Here is a 23,400-nt window from a genome sequence, read left to right on the forward strand (position 1 = left end):
AAAAAATGGATGAAGGGATTGACAGATGAATAAATAGAACAATGGACAGATGGATGGATACGCTGATACATTGTGGACAGGGGTTTGTTTAGTTGAACCGATAGATAAGGTGATGGGTGGATGGATAGAAAGATGGATAGTTCTCAACTGACAGAGCCCTAGTTGCCTAGAGCTGGTCTCAGCAGACTTCTCAAGACGGCAATCAAATCTGGAATCCTGCCTTGCTGCTATAGCTGTTCATGAAGACGTTTGTGAAAAATTCCAAGTGGTTTAACTGTAAGAAATAATTGCTTCTGATTGAAGCTGAGTTATTCTGGCCATAAAATAGACATATTTTTATAACTTTATTAATTATTCAATTTGAGGCCTATTACCCAGACTGCAAGAATGGGCTTCCCTCATTAGGAGGTGACGGACTCTTAAGTTCTGTCTAGTCTCCACGACGACAGCACTGCTAGGTAGTGGCTGTCTGCTTAGGGGTCTTCACTGACTACAGGAGGTCGGCTGGGGTCAAGAGATGCTGGGGGCAATAGGACCATCCCCAGGTGCTTCCTTTGGTCATTCCTGCCAGGTTTCCATCTCTGGCCCAGCAGGGAGGCAGGAGGCATCAGGCTGACATGTGCCCACTTGGCCTTTCCAGGACATTCTCTCCTCGGATCCACTCATCCACACCTAATCATGGTGGCTCCTGCATCCAATCTGCTACCTACCCAATGCCAAATCACCTACCATATGTTCCTTGGTCACCTCTAGTCAGACACAAGGGGAAGAGGACATGGCCCAATTGGCCTGGAAGGCCTGGCCAGGGCTGCAGCATTCAGCAGCCTCAGTTTTTTCCCCCATAGCCAGGTCCAGAATCGATCACAGGTATCTTGGAAGAAGAAAGAGTTAGGGGTGTCCCACCAGGAAGCAATGCAGACTCAACTGATGCGAAACACACTTTCAGGAGCGGCTCCTGCCCACCAAGTCACCGGCAAGCTTGGTGGGAGAGCTCCATGCCATCCAGACTGGCATGTCACATTGGCCTGGCTCCCAGTCCTCCCTAGCGCCTTGGCGCTCTGATCCATCTTGACCATTGAAGCTCAGATTATATCTTTCCTGTGGCTCTGGTTCTCTCCTTCCGGGTGTCTCTCCTTTCTCTCTACCTACTAGTTATAGTGGCTTCCTCTGAAGGACCCACGAGTCCAGCCTCACGACATAGTCCTTAAGGAGCTCAGTAGGAAAACTCTGAAAGGTTAAGTCACAAACTTGGGTTTGCCTGCTTGTTTTCTTATTGAAGCCTCCTACAGAGTCCGACCCTCTCCCTGAGCCCTAGTATCACCATCTCAGTGTTATCCGAGAGGGGCAGAGGGTGGGATCAAATGGAAGACCAAACCCTCTGGGTCTCACTAAACAGAGGATCTGCTATGTGCCAGGCAGCATGAAAAACGTGGTGTTATGGGGACAAGACAGATGCCAGTCCCGCTGTGGAGGAGGACTCAAGGCAGTGGATGAGGGAGAGTGAAGACAGGGTACTGAGGACCATATCGGCTATGGGCACAGTGGATGCTGCTCTGGCTTCAGAACTGGCCGCAGGTCGATGGATCAAGGGGAGATGAGAAAGAGGGGAGCAGTAATGAGATGGCAAATATTGATCATCAAATTGACAGGCTCTATTAATAGAGACGCTTGGGAGGTAATGTTCTGTTTCTAGAGTAGGTTAATTGAGGGGGGCCTACCCTAACTGTGGTGGAGTTGCCCCATGGACAAGAGTCCCAGAATGCATGGAAAGGAGAAAGCAGGCCTAGCACCAGCTCTTATCACTCTCTGTTTCCTGACTGTGGATGCAGCATGAGTCTCCATCCATCATTATCATCTCCATCATCTCCCATCCTGCCTTCCCTGCCATAATGGACCATACTTCCATTTTTCTTATTATTCTTTTTGTTTGGTTTTGAGATCGGCTCTCTCTACACAGCCCTGGCTGTCCTGGAACTTACTATATAAGCCAAGCTGGTCTTGAATGCAGAGATCTGCCTGCCTCTGCCTCCTGATTGCTGGGACTGAAGGAGTGCACTTCCACGCTTGGCCAAACCCTTCATTCTTAAGTTGTTTTTGTCAGGTTATTTCTCACAGTAATAAGCAAAGAAGTCAATATGGGTGAGAATAAGGGAAAACATGGTGGTAGCCAGGTGGGACTCATGAGGGAGCCTGGAGGACTATGGAAGAGCTGTGTACCTGTTACAGGCCATAGGGAGCAGGAAGCGACACGGTCCCTGTCATATTTTCACAGCTACCCCATTTCCCAGGTATAGGAAGGATTAGAGAGAGATGACACAGCCTGGGAACGAAGTGCCAGCTGGGATCTTGGGTGGAGTCTACAGAGACCGGCTCTAACCTGGCTCCACCACAAGCTAGCTGTGCAGCTAGAGGTCTCCGTTCCCTGTTGGAGTGATGGGGAGGGCAGTAATGAATGGCTATGGGGCTGTACAGGGAGTAGTTTTGAGGATGAGTTAGGAGGGCCAACAACACAGGAGAGGGACCCAGTGTAATCGTGGCCCCATGCAAAGGTTGACACTGCGGCAGAAACATACCTCACCAATCCACTGCAGAGGAGCTGAGTGCCCTGGACCTTAGCATCCTTATCCACAGAGCACAGGTCTTAGTCACCACTCACTGTGTGGAGGTGGCCTAAGCGTTCATATCTATCTCCAGTGTTATACTGCAAACTCAGGGCTTGCTGAGGCTACGTTCACTGCATCACAGCTCCGCCCTCTACTCCAGCCCTCTCGGCTGAGAGATGGCACTTCTCTTCCCCCCGCCCCCCGCCTCCCTCGGGGGACCCACCTGGCCAGCACCCAGCCTAGCTGCTTCGTGATTCCTTTCCCTGAATACCTTGCTTCCCACACTGCTCTGGAAACACAGCTATGTACTCATGTGTATGGGGGAGAACCGTGTCCTTTACAACCCCCATGGGGCCCAGGAGGGACGTGGGCACCGGCTGCCAGCCTCTCGTGACTATGCCAGCTTGGCTCCTGCCACTCTGCTCTGCTTCTGTCAAACGTTTGAGGCAGACTCCCCTCCCCCCTCGCTCTCCAGCTCTCAAGGCTCCCTGTGTGTCACTTATTAATTTCCTTCTGGGGGAGCAGATGGCCAGAGCTGAGTCGGGTGGAATACACCCCCCTCTTCTCATCACCAATTCTCCCTCCAACAGGCAACTCACGTGGATGAACTTTGGGCTGCCCAGTGTCTGGAATGGTCAGGTACGGAACGCCAGCTTTCAGTATATGACCCCTGACTTGACCGATCCCAGATCTTCCTGATTTGAGAGGAAGCAGCCACCAGGTGTGATGGGAGCCTAAGGAGCTTCCCCTACTGGGAGGGGAACGAGGATGGCCTGGTGCAACCCTCTGTCCACAGTCTGCCTTCTCAAGACCTGGTGGGGCAGGCACAGGCTCAGCCTCGTAGTTCTGCGTGGGTAGTGGTGGGGTCTGAGAAGGGTTCCCTTCCTGGTATGCACCATCCCAGTACCACAGCCCAAGACAGAGGAGGTATGGGGAGGGCTTGGAGGCTTTAGTCCTATATCCTGAGGTCTATGAGCTGTCTCCACCTGTCCCATCATGGCTGACTCCATGAAACAGGGCACCCATCATCTTCCCCCCACTTCTTCTCACTTCTCCAGAAAGCCACCCATGGGAGAAGGTGACCGTGGAAGGAACCGGTACATGTCTTTAAGGGCTTGCTGAGCATTGCTACTGGGCCTAGGTATCCCCAAAAGAGGAAAGCTGGGACTGCAGGAAGGCTCGGCCAGGAGGGAGGACAGAGAGGACAAAGGACCTACCTCTTTGTTGCCCTTCCTCTGGAGCTCTTGTTGCTGAGAACTCCAGACAGGAGCTAGGTCAGCTCTCAGCCCCCTCCCTTGTTTAGCCTCCTATCCATTACCAACTTGCAATCATGGCACCCGGTGATAACAGCTGGAGGCTGATGCTACAGGATTGTTAGTTTGAGGCCAGCCTGGGCTACATAGTGGCACCCTATTTCAAAAATCCAAAAAGCCAGATTCAGAGCTCTGACAACCTTTGGCTGTGGGGCTCCAGGCCACTGCTTATCTCCCCTGGACCTGCTTCTAAATAAGTTTCTGCTTCTAATGGGGAGCAGGGTGTACACCTGGCTTCTGCCTTCTACTACTTCTCATAATGGCTTTCTTAAATATCTGGGTTCCCTTCCCATAAAAGCCAGAGTCTGGGCTGGGGAGATCACTCAGTAGGGTAAACTTCTTACTGAGCAAACATGAAAACCAGAGCCAGATCTCCAGCACCCACACACATGTTGGCAGGCCACCTGTAATCTCAGTGCTCAGGAGTCAGGGGTGGGATCCTTAGGCAAGCTGGCTAGCTGGACTAGATGAACAGGTAAGGTCTATGTTCAAATGCAAGACCCTGCATCTATATATAAGATAGAGAAAGACCGCCGGGCGGTGGTGGCGCACGCCTTTAATCCCAGCACTCGGGAGGCAGAGGCAGGCGGATCTCTGTGAGTTCGAGACCAGCCTGGTCTACAAGAGCTAGTTCCAGGACAGGCTCCAAAACCGCAGAGAAACCCTGTCTCGAAAAACCAAAAAAAAAAAAAAAAAAAAAGATAAAGACCAAGAAAGATGCTTCTAGCCTCCATGCACGTGCTCACACAGGCAAGTGCATACATGTGTGTATACATGCTTGTGAACACATACACCCACATGCTAGTGAACACACACACACACATACACATCCAGAATCCTCCTTCCCCTGTCTCTTGAGTTATCCTTGGCTCTATGCTGGTAGTTTAGGCTCCCACTCCTCCTCAACAGTGATACCCATCCCTGAACCCTCTGGTCCTGTGGTCTCTGGCAGGAGCTCATCAATTATGTTTTGCATGGATGAAGCTGTGAGAGGGAGCTCATGGAACTGCTGAGCTGTGGCCGGGCTGTTGAACCCTGGGTTTGGTTACTGCTGTTCCATATTATAATTCTGGGGGCCTCAGCTCTTCCTGTTCATAGACCTTGACAAAGCATTTGCTGCCATCCACAGTCCCCTTCTGTTCCTGTCATAGTGGCTGCATCAGTGTGTGGGGTTGACACAGGACCCACCATCCCGGGGAAGCCCCCAGGCCCAGCAGATGCTGGCAGAAGGCAACCCAGGCTGGATCTGCAAGGGGCTATAAGCTAGGCAGAGCCAAGTGAACAACAGCAGGGATGATTGCTTTGAAACACATTCATCTAGAGTTGCTCCAACCTTGACAACTCAGCAGCTCAATGTAGCGAGAAATAGCCCAGGAGAAAGCCTTGGCCTCCCAATGGCCCTGTACCCTCTGCACCCTGCTTGCATTTGTGGGGAGAATCAGCCTATACCTGGGTCATCAAGGGCTTAGCCTTGCCTAAGAGGGGCTAGAAAGTGTCAAGAGAAGCCCTCAAGGGTCCCCACAGCTCCCCACTCCTGTCTAAGTTGAGAATGAAGAGAGAAGCAAGTATAGGAGGGCTATGTCTTGGGTCAGCAGGAAGGCCCCCTCTTCCCCACCTCCATCAAACTGATGCTGGGATTTGATACCACAGAAGCAGCATTGCACAGCCCTAGAGTCTCCAGGATAACTGTCTTTTTACAGATGAAACACTGAGGTGCCCCATGCCTCAGCATCTAGAGGGGGAAGGACTTGGCCAGGGCCACCAAGGCAGAGATGGAGCCAGAAAAGGGTTCTCTTGTTCATGGCAGTGTAGGGCTTCTGCCAGGACCCGCAATGCTTGTCTTCTTTTCTGTCGCCTGTGACACAGTGAAAGCAGAGCCTGAATCCCCCAGAACTCAGTGTCCCAAAGGGTATGGAGCCCTAACTCACCGCTGAAACATCCTTGCTAACAGTCAGCAGCCTGGAAGGCCTAAGTTAGCTCTTGATCTTTCTCCACTTTCCCCAGTCTCTTGGCTAACAGTTTAGAGCCATCCCACCCTCTGGATGCCTGGTGGCTAGCCTCAAACTCACTGCACAATCAAAAGATGACCTTGAACTCCTGATCTTCCTGCCTCTGCATCCCGCAGAATAGAATTACAGGTGTGTGCCACTCCACTGTGCCCAGCGTAAGCGGGCTAAGGATCAAACTCAGGACCCTGCATGCTAGGCAAGCACACTACCAGCTAAGCTCTGCCCCAGCCCTCCTGGGGATGGCTTTTGTTTTGTATTTGAATGACTGATTGTTCCAGTGTAAAACAGTATCACAGGGAGCTCTGCTGTGCATTTTTGATGGTGGGTGGTACTGCTCTTCTCTGCACGGACCTGTTAGCCATTTCTATATCTTCTTGGAGCAAAGCCTAGATGCCTACAAGACCCTTGTCTTTTTCTTTCTACTGTCTTTTTCTCCTCTCTTTTGCCATGCTGGAATTTGAACCTAGGGTCTCATGCTAGGCAAGTTCTCTACCACTGAGCTCTGCTCCCAGCCTTTGCCTATTTTCAAATCAGATTGATTAGATTTTTCTGTTCCATAGGAATTCTTCCTATATTCTGATATGAGTCGCTTACTAGATTTGAAAGCATTGTCCCCCATTCAAATGGTTCCACTTTAGTCTGTCTACAGTGACCTTTAACATATGTGTTTTTATGGTGCATTAAAACATGCCAACTGCATGACAATGTTCAATACTATGAAAATGAAGTACAGGGTACTCAGATAGAAGAAGAGAATGAAGCTGGGTGTGGTGGCACAAACCTTTAATCCCAGCATTCAGGAGGCAGAACTCAAGATCAGCCTGGTTTACATAGTGAGGCCCCGGCTCAACCTCCTCCCCCACCCCACCCCTCAAACCAAGGAAAATGGAGAGTGGTGGCAGCCAGGGCTTGGGGAAGGGAGGCTGGGAGTTGGGTTTGATGGCTTCAGAGTTTCAGTTGAGGAAGAGGAAAAGTTCTGAAGGTGTGGGTAGCATTGATGACCGCACAACCACTTGACTGTACTGAGGTCTCAAAACTATGTCTACAAAAATGGTGACCACACTAAATCTTATGTCATGCATATTTTAACCACAATTTGTTAAAGGATGTTTGAGAAGCTGTGTGGTCACACAGACCCCAGCTGAGCACTAGCATAGCAGATGCTCACCACCAGACTGGTTTAATGCAGTGCTGGGGAATAAACCCAGTGTCCCATCCACGTTAGGAATGCATTCTATCACCCGAACTACATCCCTTTGTCAGGGCTCTATTTCCATTTCCAAAACTAACAGAGAGTCAAGTTGGCCCCCATCGTCATTCAAAATAACACCCTGGACTTGGCAGAAGTTGGGCCTGGCTGCGGTCACTCCTCAGGGCTGCTGGGTAGTCCTACCAAGATCCCAGGATCCCAGAGTGAGGAGGAGCTTGCCAGTCGGTGGGACACTGCTGAGCAGTTATTACCAAAGGCTTTCCCGGAGACATGCAAACAGAAGGGAAGCTCAGGACAAATCAAGATGCTGGGACAACTCCAGCATGGCAGCCTCTGTCACACCGACCCCAGCCACCTCTTCTGGGGATCCCTAAGACCAAACCCCAAACCCCATTTTATCGTCTACAACCCAAACTGCAAAGCACCATGGGAGCAGAGAAATGGAGCCTAGGAAAGACAATAATTAAATAATACAATGAAAGCTTAAACTTCCAAGCTAATTTTTGGGCATCATTTATAAAAGTTAACAGGGCATATTTAATTTAGGAATTGGCTCACGTCCTTCTCCTTACAGCTCAAACCTCATAAATGAAATATACTGGATCATTGCCCAGCACGGAAATAAAAGTTATGAATAATGTTTCTATCTCAATCATTGTCAGCGCTTTAATATTCCTAATTACTTTAAAAAGCTAGATATTCAATATAGAAAAACTTCTTTCCCCTTTTATCTCCACTTGTGAGCCTTGTGCAATTTAATAAGGGCCACTCTGTTGTCCTTATGCAGTATAAACTGACGTCCCATCCTCTCGTGCTTCGTTATTATATGGGACGCAGGTTTACGGCCAAGCACGTGGCCACTCCGTTTCCCCGTATTGCTCGGGTGAAGAGCCCAGACAATCCATAGAGCGGGGCTGTCAACCTCCTTCCTTTTCAGAGCAGAAAGAAATTAGTGACGGCCCTTAAAGAAATTAGTCAGTGGGGGAGGTCTAAGTCTATAAAAGCATGGAGAGCCCCCATCCCCACCTTAGAGCCAAATTTGTCTCCTGGAGGGCTGTCAAAATGATTAATCCTTCAATCCCTTGGCAGCTGCAAAAGGCAGGACAGGGGCAGGTACCAGATGACAGATATTTACATCCTTCCCTGCCACTTCCAGGAATTTATCCCGAGAAGAAATTGGGCTGCTAAGGGGAAGAGGGAGAGACAGGTGCAAGAAGAATTGCTCCGACATTTTCATCCAGGACCCCGGGCTCTTCTTCACACATATATAATCCCAAGATTTTGAAAAAGCCTCCAAAATATTCTTGGGAGGTTTGTGCTGAAATTCACACAGAGAGGCAAATCTGCAGGGACGTGACTCCTGGTCGTGACAATCTTTATGTCACTGGATGTGATCAATCATTGGTCACCTTAGAAACGGTGCTGTTTCCCCCAGGGGCCTGCCCAGAACCAGGGGGCAATCATTGCACATGATGGAGCTGCCAATGCCTGCTCATACTTCCTTCCTCCTTTCTTCCTTTCTTTCTTTCTTTCTTTCTTCTCTTCTCTTCCCTTCTCTTCTCTCTCTCTCTCTCTCTCTCTCTCTCTCTCTCTCTCTCTCTCTCCCTCTCCCCACCTCTCTCTGTCTCATGTAGCCCAGGCTACCTTTGAACTTACCAGGTATTCAAGGGTGGCCTTGAATTCCTCATCCTTCTGCCTACACCACCCCAGTGTCAGTATTAAAGGTATTATGCTCTGCCTCATGTAGTTTACATACACACTTAAATTTTTACTATATTTTATTCAGTGTGTGTGTGTGTGTGTGTGTGTGTGTACATGCACACATGCATGCATATGGTGGTCAGAAGATAACATGCAATAGTTGCTTCTCTCCTCCCGCCGTGTGGATTCTGGCAGTCATACTCGGTTTATCAAGCTTGCAGTGAACACCCTTACACACTCAACCATCCCATTGGTTCCACATGCATGCTTGTAGAACAGAGAAGTGTCTGTGTGCAAGTCAGCTGTCTTGTATAGGCTTCAAAGAGTACATAGTGCACACTGGGCACTGGAGGCCAGAGAGTCGAGTTTGGGCTCCGTGCTGCATTCCTCCACATGGTGGTCAGGTTCCTCTGCCCATGCTTGGCATTCTGGAGTTTTCATCAACTCCAGAACAAAGGGGTCTGAAGGCATACGTTGGCCTTGGTACTCCAGTCCTCTGCAGCTCTGGGTGCTAAAGCATCAACCAATAGCAAATCGAAAGGGGTTTTGTTGTTATTGATTTTCTTTTTGAAACAGTCTCATGTGTCCCAGGCTGGCTTCAAACCCACAATGCAGCCAAGGATGGCACTGAACCCCAGATCCTCCTTTCTCTACCTCTGACATGCTGGGGTCACAGCAACCCAGGTCACACAGTGCTGGGGAGGAACACACAGTAGCAGGTGCCAGGCAAGCACCCTGTGAACTGAGTCCCAGACCAGACCCGTCTTGTACTTCCTAAACTGTGAAAAATCCCCAAGTTCTACAACAAACAGACCCAAAGAATCCAGTGGCAGGGAATGATCAGAAACAACCTAATGTTCACCAGCCGGGCCTGGTGAAAGACACACGGTAAACCACAGAATGGAAGTCTAGACGGCCATTAAAAATTTAAAGGAGATTAATGCTTATTGACAAGGAAACGAGTGTACAACTTAGGGTTGAATTACAGGAGTGAGTTTCTGGCTAGCACACGTGTGGGATCCAGGTCCAGCACTGCATGCAAATGTCAGTAGAATGCCAGGGCTCCTACCATCCAAAGGCTGGGAGAGGTGAACCTGGGCTGCGACCTGGAGTCTATGCTCTTGCTAAACTTCTCTTTAATGTGAAGGTGTATAACTTCAATATCAATGGGGAAAAATCCAAACCAAGGAAGCCTGCTGTTTCCCATTGAAGCCAATCTGATTCTTTTCCATCCCATGTATAGACCCAACCTGAGATCTTTAGGGTCACACACTGCACCTGGAGGGATACGTCTCCCCAGGCCCTGCATAACAGGCGGGTGGATGTCCAGCAACACAAGCAGGCTTGACTGTTAGATCACATCTGATCGTAAGTTGCATTTCCTGACTGATTTTTCTCCCTACAATGGTGTCTGTAAGTCAAAGCTTATGAACACATTCTTCTTTCTCCTGAGAGCAGCTACGTTCTCACATTGAAAATGTATTTCAGGGACTAGAGAGACAGCTCATTGGTTATGAACATTTGCTGCTCTTCCTGAGGACCTGAGCTCAGGTTCCAGAACCCACCTTGTGCAGCTCCCAACGGCCTGTAACTCCAGTTCCAGAAGACTCAGTGCCCCTGGGCTCCATCAAGTACCTCAGTTACCTGCCCACACTCCTCACCCCCACATACACACAATCTAAAAAAGAAAAACCTATTTCAACCCAAGGCCATATTAACAGGGATAGAATGCCCGAAAGGAAGGCTATAATCGTTAAGAGTTCAGGTTTATGACTGGGAAATAGTTTGCTCTGCAAGCATGAGAATCTGAGTTTTAAGTCCCAGCACCCACATTAAAAGTGGGGTGACTGGAGAGATGGCTCAGAGGTTAAGAGCACTGGCTGTTCTTGAGAGGCCCTAAATTCAATTCCCAGCAACCACATGGGGGCTTCACAACCAGCTATAATGAGATCTGATGCCCTGTTCTGGCCTGAAGGCAGGCATGCAAACAGAATACTGTATACATAATAATAATAATAATAATAATAATAATAATAATAATAATAATAATAATAAATCTTAGAAAAATAGATGTGGCCAAGCACACATTGGGCCTAGCACTGGCAGGGATGGGGCAGAGAAAGGAGGATTCCTTGGGGCTCACTTGTCAGCCAGTCTAGCCTACTCAGTGAAAGACCCTGTTTCAAACAATAGGGGGTAGTGATAGACAAAGAGACTCTGTTGAGCTCTGGCCTCTGCATGGGCCCATATGGGTAAACACACCTGCAGAGTTAGATTTAGAACCCAGAGTTTTGACTGGTTTCACCATTTACTGGTTAGCTGTCTATGACACTTTGCCAGCCTCTCTGCGCTGACTTTCCCATCTGTAAAACAAGCCTAGTAATTCCCCAGCACAGGATGCTATGAAGATGAAACACGAAGTTCAAGACCGTGTCCCACGCATGGTCAAGTTCAATCGATGGCAGCACGGATAGTAACAAAACTGTCCTCTCTCAGGACTGGTCAGAGCAGGCCTGCCATTATGGGCTTGGATACAGGGATGATAATTTAAGGGGAAATAAAGGCCACCGGCGATAGGAAAAAGACAGATGGCAAAGCAGCCCAAATCACGTCCCATAAGACACAATACATCTCAGAGAAGAAAAGAGGAGATCAGTGGCTGTGCGTATTACCCGAAGAGGGAGCTGGGGGAGGAGCCCCCATTTCTTCCAAGCAGGCTCGATGACTATAATCCTCTGATCTGGGGCAGTTCACCCTACATCCACAGCCTGAGGCCTGGTCCAATGAGCTCCTTGGGAGAAATTCCAGACATGCCAAGAAAAAGATCATGGCAATCCATCAGCCTGCTCAGTACTCACTGTGAGCAAGAAGCAACCAGTAGGAACCAGAGAAATATTTCCACTGGGGAGAAGGGAAGACTTCCCAGCAGCCAAAATGAACTTCCACAGGAAGTAGTGAGCTTCCTATGTCTAGGAGGCCTTAAGGGTTGGAAAGCTCTCCGCCAGGCACTGCCGAAGCTCTGGCATGAGAATCTACGAATTACCTTCATCTAACACTGCTTTCCCTCAAAATGAAGCTGGGGCCGGCTCTGAAAGACCATAGCCCATAGATCTTCTCCCAGCTGCTGGCATTATTTTGAGAGTTGGAGAAAACTTTAGGAAGTGGGGACGGGGGTGAGTCCAGGGCACGTATTTTGTCCTTAGCCTCTTCCTCCCAACTCCCTCTCTTTCCTGTCTGTCTGTCTCTCTTTCTGTCTGTCTGTCATGAGGTTGAGAATCTCTTCCACCACACTCTACAACCATGATGGTTAGCCTGGCCACCATGGATTGAACACTCTGAAACTGTGAGCTGAAATAAACCCCTCCCCTCGCAGGTTGTTACTATCAGGTATTGGGTCACAGCGATAATAAACTACCTTGAACAGAACCAGTCTCTCAGTACTTTCTTTGGCTCTGGTAATACACGCCTTTGAATAGATCCCAGAGAGCAAGGTCCTTTGAACCAGAGACGGTGGCTCCAGCTGAGCATGAGGATTTAGGGGAAAGGGGACAAGCTGTGGGTTAGACTGGCCCCTAAATGTGATGACGCAGGGGGTTGAATTATCCTCATGTCATTCTGTGATGTAACCCTGGTGTTTGGTAATCTCACCCCGCTGCAAGACCTGCTCAACACCATCAAATCCCATTCATCCAAGGTCACCAGATGGTAAATCAGAAATGACAAAGATCCTGTCTGAAAGCCCCCCCCCCAAACCCACCTGACTGCACAGCACTGAACCAGCTGTAAGTGCACAGCCTGAGAGAGACTGAGGCCTCATCCCCTCCTTCACAGACCGCCCTATTCTTGGGAAGAGGTGGCAACAGCTGCAAGTAGGCCCAGGCCATCCAGGTCACCCACTCCAGTCAAATGTTTCTCCCCAAAGATCCGCTGTCAGCAGAATTACACCAAAGGAAACATGGACAGTGTACATGCCCTTGGACATTTCCCCACTGTGCTTCCTGAACTTAAAGTCCACAGAAAAACTGGTTGAATATAACTTGTAAATTCATCCCTCAGGCTCATTCTTCGTCGTCTGGCCTTCCTTCTCAGTCACAGCCTGTCTTTAAGGCAGTGGAGTGGGTGGAAATGGAGGCTATACAGACATTTAGGGTTTCCCCACACACTACACAGGGGCTATTGGAAGCTCCAAGCAGATGTGGACCCCTTCAAGAATTCAGAAGAGTCACCAAGACTTTGGATAAAAACCACACATCCCATACCTTCCTTTGGGCTGGCATTTTCTAATGCCCTTCTAGACAAAGACATAGGCACCATGTATCAAATCTGCATATCCAAAGACCACAATTAGATTTGCCCAGCCCAGCATAGAACAGGAGTGGGCACACAAACTGTCAGGTCAGGCTAATGTGTGTGAACCCAGCACTCCCCTGCCTAAGGATTTACAGCATCACCTCTATGGAAGGGTACACAGGGGTGGCTCCCCAAGACTCATAAACAGTGGTACTTAGACCTCTACTGGGTTGGCCTAGGTATGTTTTCACCTATACCAACTTAAAGCATGAAGAAAATGGAGCTCCAATGCTAGTCAAGGCCGCTAGCCAATAGGACCCCAGTATGAAACAGCTATTGACTGGTTATGGAATGTACCTATGGAAGGGGTCATCTGAGACTATCAGAGGGAGGGGAGGATTCATCTCCAGCTCTTAGCAGTGAATCTCTTCAGCTTTACCTGATACAGTCCTCCTCTGGGGAACTAGTACCACAATAAAGATGATGTCCCATTTTTCTGTGGGTCACTGGGTCATCCATAGGTGTACCTAACTCCTTATCAGTCAGGTTTCTCTGAGAAATGGGCATTCTCCATGAAAGGAGATATAGGAACAGTGTCTTGCCCCTAGGGGTGTCCCCTTCTTTAACTACTGGGGACACAGATGTCCTGGTAGCCACCATCCTCACACAATAGCCCCTTGTGCACCCACTGCATTCATGAAACTGAGTTTCTGAACCAACCGAGTCAAGGACCAGGCCTAATAACCACCTTGATATGTAAACAAGTATACACATCATCTCAAGTTCATCCCAACCCTCAAATACCATATATAGACATGGGTCATTAAAAGAAAAGTGTACAAATGACCATACAGCTCTCCATATTTATAACCCTCAAGACTCAACGAACCATCTCCCCACCCCCCTAGAGTCTTGACCCCCAAAATGTTGTCACACATTAACTGTATCTGGCATCTTCCTGACATCCAAAGTCATCTCCACCAGTCACATGGATGAACTTGCACATGCCACCACCCCTTCCAATGTCAGAACTGTGGACCACTGATCCCCAAAACCCCAGACTTACCGCTGGAGCAGTCAGGGCCTCCCCATCCAGGTTCACAATGGCAGGTATCTGGAGAGACGCAACGGCCGTGCATACACTCCTCAGTGCACAGGGCTGAAGGTATGGGAGAGAAGAAAAGCAGACAGTGAGACCAGCCATCTGGGCACAAAGCAGAAGCCACTTTGTCATGGGTCCCTAGTGCCAAGGATGCTCCAAATGTATCTTTGGTTTGGGGGATAAACATCAAAGTTAATAGGATTTGAGTTGTTCAACTTGAAATGTGACTGACAAGAGGGCATGGGGTCTACCCCAGCCTCACTTCTTAAAACAAAACCCCAGCCTGAGGCAGGGCAGCCTTGGTTTTTTTTTGGTAATAGCTCCTTCAGACACTAGAGATGCAGCTAAGTAGACAGAGAATCCCCAACACCTCATAACCATGTGTGGTACCACATGCCTAATCCCAGCACTCCGGAAGTAGAGGAAGGAAGAACAAGAACTTATCGTTATCCTCAGCTACAATGTAAATTGGAGGCTAGTCTGAATTACATGAGAACCTACTTTAAAAAAAAAGAATCTTTTCAGGTTGATGTGGTAATACATGCCTATGAGCCCAGGCCTTAAGAGTGTAAAGTTGGAGGATCAGTGAATTTGAGGCCAGTCTAAGATATATATATCTGTCTCAGAGACAGGGAGACAGAAAGAGATACAGAGAAGAAAGAAAAGGAAAATCTGGGGTGGGATGGTCAAGAGGGGTGGCTGGAGAGATGGCTCAGTAGTTAAGAGCACTTGCTGCTCTTCCAGAGGACTTGAGTTCATTTCCTGGGACCCATATCTGGAAACTCACAATTAACTTTGTAACTCTAGTTCCAGGGAATCCCCTGCCCTCTGATCTCTGCTGGCACTCACATACGTGGGGCATATGCTCACATAGACACATGCACACATAAGTAAAATAAATATAAAAACTCCAGAGTTTGATTTGTGGAGCCCATGTACAAACCAGAGGCCTCTACCACACCCCCAAACTCTGGCCACATTTGCTCAGCAAACCTGCCCTCTCCATCTTTTGCTGGCCCTAGGTTCCCCTCACAAAAGTCCCTCATGTAAGCAGGCTGCCTGGCAGGAGCAAGCACTGTGCCCCCACCTTCCTGCCCCCCTCCTCAAACATCCCTATTTTGGGGTTCTCAAATGTCAGCAAATCTGCAAAGTATACAAATGCTGAGGGGAAAAAGCAACAGCTAATTATAAGAAAGTAATTAAGAGAGACATCCACGATGATGATAATTGTAATTAGAAAGTGCCTGGCAATTTCTTATCACGCAGTCAAATGCTACAGCCCCGGAGCCGCCAGGCTAGGCAATGAGCAGTTTCCATCCACCGCACCGGCACCGAGGAGTCTTATTGACAGCCAGTGTGAGGAAGAGAGCTTATTGCTCTCCTTTCGATAGAATCCACATTTCCAAGGTCACCCTTTGCTCCCCAAGAGACCTGCCCCACCACCTAAGCCATCAGCCAAGCATTACAGAAACCCCTACATGCTACCCCCACTAATTTTGCCAGCTCGGAAAATCAGCAGCTATCATCAACCCTGTCAATCTCCCAGGTGGGCTTGAGATAAAGAGCTCTCACTCAGAAAGCAGTGAGAATTCATCTTGCTGTCTGCTTCTGGCCTGGGCTGAGGAGCAGGTAGCCTCTTGGACTGAGTCTGGAGGGGCTGCCACTGACCCACTGCCTGGTCTAGATGCTAACTGGTGTGATCATGGGATGGTTGGTGTGGGGTCTCCTAGCCCTCCCCTAATGCTGGCCTTGGAGCTACTGCTCCTATAGTTACTGTCCTAGCTCTGTCCAGGTTCCCAGATAGGGAAGACCCTGGGAGAGCCACTTCAGATGGCCCCAGTTAGAGGTCTCCAATCAGCCTGGCTTGTGCTAGGGACCTGCAGAGCCCCAGTACTGGAGATCCCTAGGGATGGCTTCCCCAGCTCCCTGACTAGGAACTGGGCTGAGCCTGGATCTGGGAACCAACTCCACTGAGAACCACAGTGACCTGCTCACTGGGCACTACCAAGACCCTAGCCAGTCACTGCTATGCCAAGGACATCCTAAACAGGTTCAAATAGGCCTATGTCCTGGAACACACAGGAAAGCAGGTGTCCGTCTTTGTTCCCCATCTCATGACAGTCCATTGGGCTCTGCCAGCTCCCAGTGAGGGCCTTGCTACTCTTGCTCCATAGTCCTTATAGGCTAAGGACTCTGTGAGATGCACAGCTGGGCCGGTGTAAGTTCCAGACTTTCAGCTCAGCCCAGCAAGGATAACTCCAGCTGTTTGCTTCCTGAGTGCAGAAAGCACAAACTTTGACCCTGGGGTCTCTGCCGAGGTGGTGGGAGCCTTCCATGAATTCTAAACCTGTGGTGTGTTGGGGATTGAAGAAACCTCAGAGAAAAGAGAAAATCATATCCAGCCCCCTCATTACGTGCAGGGAGAAACTGAGGCTGTTTTACAGCATCTTCCCCCATCCTGGCTAAGGCACAAGAATGTAAGGTTGAGCACGGAGTGCTGCCAGCTGGCCCTGGGAGGCTCAGTGAGAGCTGGGGACAGGCCAGGGCTACAGTCTCCATGCCCTGAGCACCCTGCAGGGGGAGGGGATAGGGGCTCTGACCACCTGGAAGGAGGCAAGAGAAGTGCAAGGTCTCAGCTGGCTTCCTGACTGCCTTTGCGTCTCTCGGATTCCAGACACCCATGATATTTGCCTAACCCCTTGCAACCCCTGGCCAGCAGGAATGGCTGTTGGGTATTCTGAGCAAGCTATACACTGCACAGCCTTCTCAGGTCCTAGAAACCCAGGGTACCGGTTGTCAAGCACCACCCCAAATGCTGAGCCATAACCCCCAGCTTAGCCCTGGGTTTAGAACACTGCCACCAACCCACACATGCTGAGCGGCCCCTCGTGAGCCCCAGACCCGCTTCCAGGGATGTGTGTGGGGGGGGGAGTCCCTATGTTCTCTCTAGACCTCACTATCCTCTCTCTCCCTCGTCCTTTTCTGTCGACCACTTTTTAAAACCTCAATCCGTTCATATTTCATAGGTGTTGTTTAGACAGATGTTTGAATCCTGAAATATTGATGACAAACACTCAGAGCTGAGATTGCTAGAGATGGCATTTGGGCCACTGTTTGAACACCTGGAGAGAGAGGAGAGTCACCCAAAGGTTAGTGAAGTTAAGATACCGTGGCAGCCTAACTCCAACCCCAGGGTCCCAAGTGAGCAGCCCCTCCACAGAAGCCCAGGACTCGCACGGGAACTGCCCCTAGAGTAACAGGTTCCTGTCCCCCTCCCCCAGATGCCACATAGCTGAGCTCTGGAGGGATCAGGTTAGGACCCTGCCATCACTGACTCCCGCAGCTTTACAGGAGGTTTGTGGTCAAGTCTTTCTTACCACAGCATGTCCATTTGCCCACGAGCAGGGACCCCAAGGCAGACTGGATGGGAGCAGCTTCACGACAAGGGGAGGGGCAGCACTCCCGCTCTCCAGCCCGACCGACAGAACAACCTGAACTTCTGCTCTCTCAGCCCCATCTCATTGCCCTCCCATCCAATCTTGCTCCTAAGCATCTTCCAACCCCCTGGCATGCTGGGAATGGCTGCTGCTGAGAAGCAGGTTGGTGGAGCTAGGACACAAGGTATCCAGAGCACAGGGGTTTGCCCACAGGTGTTAATTGGTACCTCTGCCCACCTCTGTCCCTGGGTCAGCCCCCCATTCAGTCGGAGATGGTGACAGGCTAGATCTCACAGGCTGCAGGAGTCAAGTGAATTGATAAAGGCTCAGGGCATAGCAAGTGCCAGAGAAGCCTTGCTCTCACTACTGGCAGGGTTTCCTTGGGCCTCGTGGCATCATCCAGTGACACTTGAGCCCTTTTCAACACACACACACTCACTCTCACACACACCACACACTCACACACACCACTCACACACACACACACTCACACACACACACACTCACACACACCACTCACACACACACCACACACACACTCACACACACCACACACTCACACACACACCACTCACACACACACCACACACTCACACACACACCACACACTCACACACACACACACACACACACACACACCACACACCACACACTCACACACACGCCACACAGAGTTACCCTCATCCTTTATTGTGGTTCATGGTGGGTGGCTTGCAGGGGTCTGCTGTCAGATCCCTGGTGGGAAAGAACACCATAACCTAAGTTTAAATCTGAGATTTACCAACTACTATTGCTCCACCAGTACCACAAGCAAATGACCCCCTTCCCTGTCTTGAGAACAATGGTACCCACCTCAGAGTTGTTGCAAAGATGGAAATGTTAGGGTGCTGGCGAGATGACTCAGTGATAAAGCCTGGCAGCCCAAGTGCAATCCCTGGAACCCCCACGGGGAAGGAGAAAGCCAACCCCCACAAACTGAGCTCTGACCTTGCAAATGCACCATGGCACATGCATGCCCCTTCCCATTGCATTCTATTAAATAAATAAATACATAAATACATAAAATAAATAAATAAATGTATGTGATTTACAAACACTTAGGTGAATACCCAGCAATTATTAGGTGTCCAGAGAACAAGAGTTGTTGAAATCTCTTCACACTCCCACAATATTCTGTCTGTCTGTCTGTCTGTCTCTCTCTCTCTCTCACACACACACACACACACACACACACACACACACACACCACACAGGATCATCACATATGACTGTGCGTGTACACCATGAGATCTGAACCCCTCTCATTCCCATGATCATCTCACACACAGGATCACCACACATGCCTGTGGGTATAGACTGTGGGGTCTGGGCTGGATGTCAAAAACAGATGACAACTGCTTCCATTTGTTGCCACTTCCTATGGGAGGGTTTCCACTAACCCTTCCCATGCTTTTATTTGTTTGTTTGTACATTTTCTGAGTACCCACTACTTGCTGTGCCTGGAGATTTTCACATGAGTTATCTCAACCTTGTACTCCATAGTTTCATGTCAACTTGACACAAGCTCAAGTCATCAGAGAGGAGTGAATGTCAATTAAGAAAATGCTGCTATAAAATCAGGCTGTAAGCAAGCCCGTAGGGCATTTTCTTAATTAGTGATTGATTGGAAGGGCCCAGCCCACTGTGAGTGGTGTGATCTCTGGGCTGGTGGTCCTGGGTTCTTCTAGAAAGCAGGTTAAAGAAGCAATGGGGAGCAAGCCAGTGAGTAGCATCCTCCATGGTCTCTGCATCAGCTCCTGCCTCCAGGTTCCTGCCCCGTTTCAGTTCCTGCCTTGACCTCCTTCGATAAACTGTGCTGCGGAAGTGTAAAGCAGAGCAAACCCTTTCCTCCCCAAGCTGCTTTTGGTCACGGTGTTTCCTCACACCAATAGTAACCCTGACTGAGACAGGTCCCAACCAAAGGCCCTCCCAGCATGCTTTGGGGAGTTCACTCTCATAGAGATACCCCCTGAGGCCTCCAGTCCCTGGGGAGCACTGGCTGCTTCCTGCTCTGTGTTGGTAAGCCCCCACACAGTAGGTGCCCCGTGGTTGTGGGTCCCCCATGTAGTTCATGTAGGGAGCTCGACCTCAGTAGTTTCTCCTCGTCCAGCCTTGTTAGACATCTTGTCACAATCACCCCTCCTCCACCTGCACCTACACCCCAGCCTGTCAGTGACAGGAACCCCTCGCCTGCAAACCAGGACCATACTGTGCCTTCCTGAAAGTCAGACTACAAGCCAGTGTTGACCCCTTGAGAATGCCTTCACCCCCTCTCCTGACCCCCACACCTTCCCTGTGCCCAGGGATGACCTCCATGGACTGCATCCCAGGCCTCCTCATCCTCTGGCTTCTGGGCAGGTCCAGCCAGTGGGAACAACCAGCAAGTAACAGGAAGGGAGGTTGTATCATGTATGTCCAAGATTCTGAGGAGCGGTCCTCAGGCCCAAGTGATGGCAGCGGTTCTCAGATAGATGCTATACCATTTCTTAGTGGTTTTCACAAATACTTTCCCTGCCTTTGTTTGTCTGTTTATTTATTGTTCTGAGATGAGGTCTTATGTACTCCAGACTGACCTTATCCTTCTGCTTCCTCTTCCCAAATGCTGGGGCTACAGTGCACATCATCACCCAGTTTGTGTGATACTGGGGATTCAATCCAGGATGCTGTGTATGGCAGGCAAGCACCCCACCCACTGAGCTACTTCTGCAGCCCTCTCCCCAACTTTATAAAAACCATCTCTCTATCACTAAACTCTCCCCGGTGACCCTTCCCATCACACCCCATCCATATCTTTCTGGAAGCCGAACTGGTCCAAAGCCAAGCTGAGGTCTGAGCCCACACACGTGCAGGATGCTAAGAAATGGCTCTTATGGCTGCCTTGTCACCTGGACCTCAGTAACAAGCAAGTGACAGTACCAGACCAGGTGCTGACTCGCTGTACAGATGTAGCTGAGTGCCTCCCTCCCTCAGACCTCCATTTCCATGTCTGAAATGAAGGGGTTAGTGGCATGACCCACTGTCACTCCAGCTCTGGGTGCGTAGGGCTTTATAGTGCAGCAGATTTCGGTTTGAGGGTCAACTCAAACGGAGCTTGAGTGTTGCTATAGAGACAGCTTAGTTGGGGGAGGACCTGAGTTTGAGCCCAAAAACTCATGTTAAAAAAGCCAGGTGTGGTGATGCGGAGAACTACAGGGAGGCAGAGAAGCAGATCCTGGGGCTTCCTGCCCAGCCAGCCTAGCCTGCTTGGTGAGTTCCAGGCCAGCGAGAGACTGTAAAAGAGAAGAAAAGGCGGATGCTGCCTGAGGAACAACACTCAAAGTTGTCCTGTGGCCTCCACACACACATGCATGTCCCTGCATGCGTGCACACACACACACACACACACACACACACACACACGGCAGGTGGAGAGAGAGAGAGATCTGAACATGTACAAACATGTGTGCACACATATAACATGCAGAGTTTGGTGCACGGAGAATGTATTCTGAGGAGCAGACAACAGCTGGAGTGGCAGGCTTTGGGCAGAAACAGCTTGCATGGGCAGCTCCTCAGCAGACAAACTATGGAGACAACACAGGCCTTCCTGACTACTGGCTGGCCCTCATGGTGGAGAGCCCCTGGAATCAATTCCCCATTCTATTAGCATTCCACCCGAGACGACCCAAGAGTCCCCAAGGTGCTCATGGTAATATATTTGCCTGGCTGCCTGCAAATGGTCTCACTAGTTAATGGAACTATAAAATTCCTTCACATGAAAAGGTCAAGACAAATAAAGACATGCTCCCTGGCCCCATACCTAGTGGAGACTAGAGAAGGCCTAGGGTCCAGGCACAGTGTAACCTCCTGAATTCCATGGCATATGGCTTCTGGAGCTTCCCATATCCCACCCCTCATCCCATTTCCCCTGTGCCCCAAGGCACATTGATCAGCCAGACATTAGCATTCCTGGCAGGAGCCACGGAGCAGGTTGTCACTGGATTCTGCTTAGAAACAAAATAACCTCCATTCAAGTGGGCCCAAGTGCCAATTCTGAGGTGACACGCTTAGCATGAATGATTTTGCTGTGGCCAAGGTCATGCATCCCTATATGACGTGTATATGTGTCTATGTCTGAGGAAGGGGACTTAGGAATTTCCAGGGAGTTCTAAAACCCAGTCCAGTAAACACGATCACTGAGTTCCCTCCTCAGCCCAGAAAGAGCCAAGTCCACTGACTCCTCAGCACATCTGGACTTGGCTTTGAGTGGCCATGTTTGACTCCAGGTCGTGAACAGTCACATTTAGGAAAGCAGCCTTTCCCCTGCAGTGCTGGGAGGACATAAAGGACACAACAGCTTCCTGATCTGGGGACTCAGGCCTGCAAGTTCCACCCCGCCTCACAGACCTCTCTCTGAGCAGGCCCTAGCACCTCATCTTCTGTTCCTGGCACCCTAGCTGGCTGCTCCCCTGTCGCGGTATGTTACGTGCTCACCTGACGGCTACCTGCTGGGGTGTGTTGTCATGCACTGGGTCCCTGCTCTGCCATTCATTGGCTGCATGTCTCTGGGCAGCCTTCTGACCTTCAGTTTCCTCCCCTGCCTCCCCTGCGATCCAGGAGCATTACTGCAAACACCAAGGAGTTAAGACCTGCAAAGCCCCTCCAACCAGAGCTTCCAGATACACCTTTCCCCAACTTGCTACTGTTATTCACATTCCTCTTCTAGCGTCAGGGTACAGGACCTGGGACATCATGGCCCCAATGTGGCATTTTCAGCTCAGCTTCAGATCTGAAGGCCTGAGTTAGAGCCGAGAAGAATTCCTTGTTAGTGGAGGCGGGGAGGGAGTGACAACATTGACTGCGAGTGTTAGGAGAATGGGGACGGAGTGGAAGAAGCCACAGCTCCAGTCAGCTCGCTGGTGGACAGTCATCCTGTACAGCTCCTTCCTCTTCTGGCTCTCAGAGGAAAGAATGGAAGAAGACCACAACCCAGCTGCTGAGACTTCTCTCTCATGGACCCAAGAGCTGTGTTATAGCTGTGTGTAGGGAGTGTGTGTGTAAATGTGTCTACCTGTCATGTTCACTTTAATACCACCTCCTCCAGGAAGCTCCTCATGACCTCATAATCTAACCCTGCCCCAAGCGAGGCCAGGTCCCCTCCCTGCTGGCTGGCACCTGGCTGTCCCCATAGGCCACAGCACTGACTTCACAACTACTCACTGAGCTCCCACCGACTCCCCAAAGGCAAGAAAGAGGTCTCTATTCAATATCTCAATGTTCCAGCATGGAACCAGACCTTCCCCGTCTAAGACCCACCCTCTCCCATGTGGGCCATGCCAATCTGCTTGAGGGTAAACGTATAACTCAGTTTAAAAGGCCTGGCTATGCTAAGCCTCAACACTCCATGGGGTCGGCGGAGGAGATTGGCTGATTTGTTTGTTTTTGAGACAGAGTCTCATTGTCTGGGCTGGCCTCCACTTACTATGTCACTGAAGATGGCAGAGCTTCTGATCGTCCTCTCTCTACTCCTGGGTGCTGTGATTACAGCCTGTGCCACCACACCCCGTCCTTGCAGTGCTGAGGATGGATGAAATCCAGGGCTTCCAGAATGCTAGGCAAGCACTCTGCCGACTTAGCTGCATCCCAGCCCTGACAAAACGCTTTTTTAAAAAATGTAGCTCACATACACTGTCCTGTCACAGCCAAACCCAGTGGGG

At 50.0% G+C, this 23,400-nt stretch overlaps 1 protein-coding gene across 10 annotated transcripts in view; it reads right to left on the reverse strand.

Moving 5' to 3' along the window:
• Window positions 1-23,400, reverse strand: part of Megf11 (multiple EGF like domains 11) — a 328,437-nt gene that overhangs the window by 153,838 nt on the left and 151,199 nt on the right. For all 10 annotated transcript variants that reach the window (XM_026779412.1, XM_026779411.1, XM_026779413.1 and 7 more), the window contains exon 5: window positions 14,193-14,285. In XM_026779412.1, the coding sequence (XP_026635213.1) occupies window positions 14,193-14,285 (93 nt within the window). The remainder of the gene's footprint in view (window positions 1-14,192; window positions 14,286-23,400) is intronic.

Source organism: Microtus ochrogaster, chromosome 5 (assembly GCF_000317375.1).
Source record: "Microtus ochrogaster isolate Prairie Vole_2 chromosome 5, MicOch1.0, whole genome shotgun sequence".
NCBI lineage: Eukaryota > Metazoa > Chordata > Mammalia > Rodentia > Cricetidae > Microtus > Microtus ochrogaster.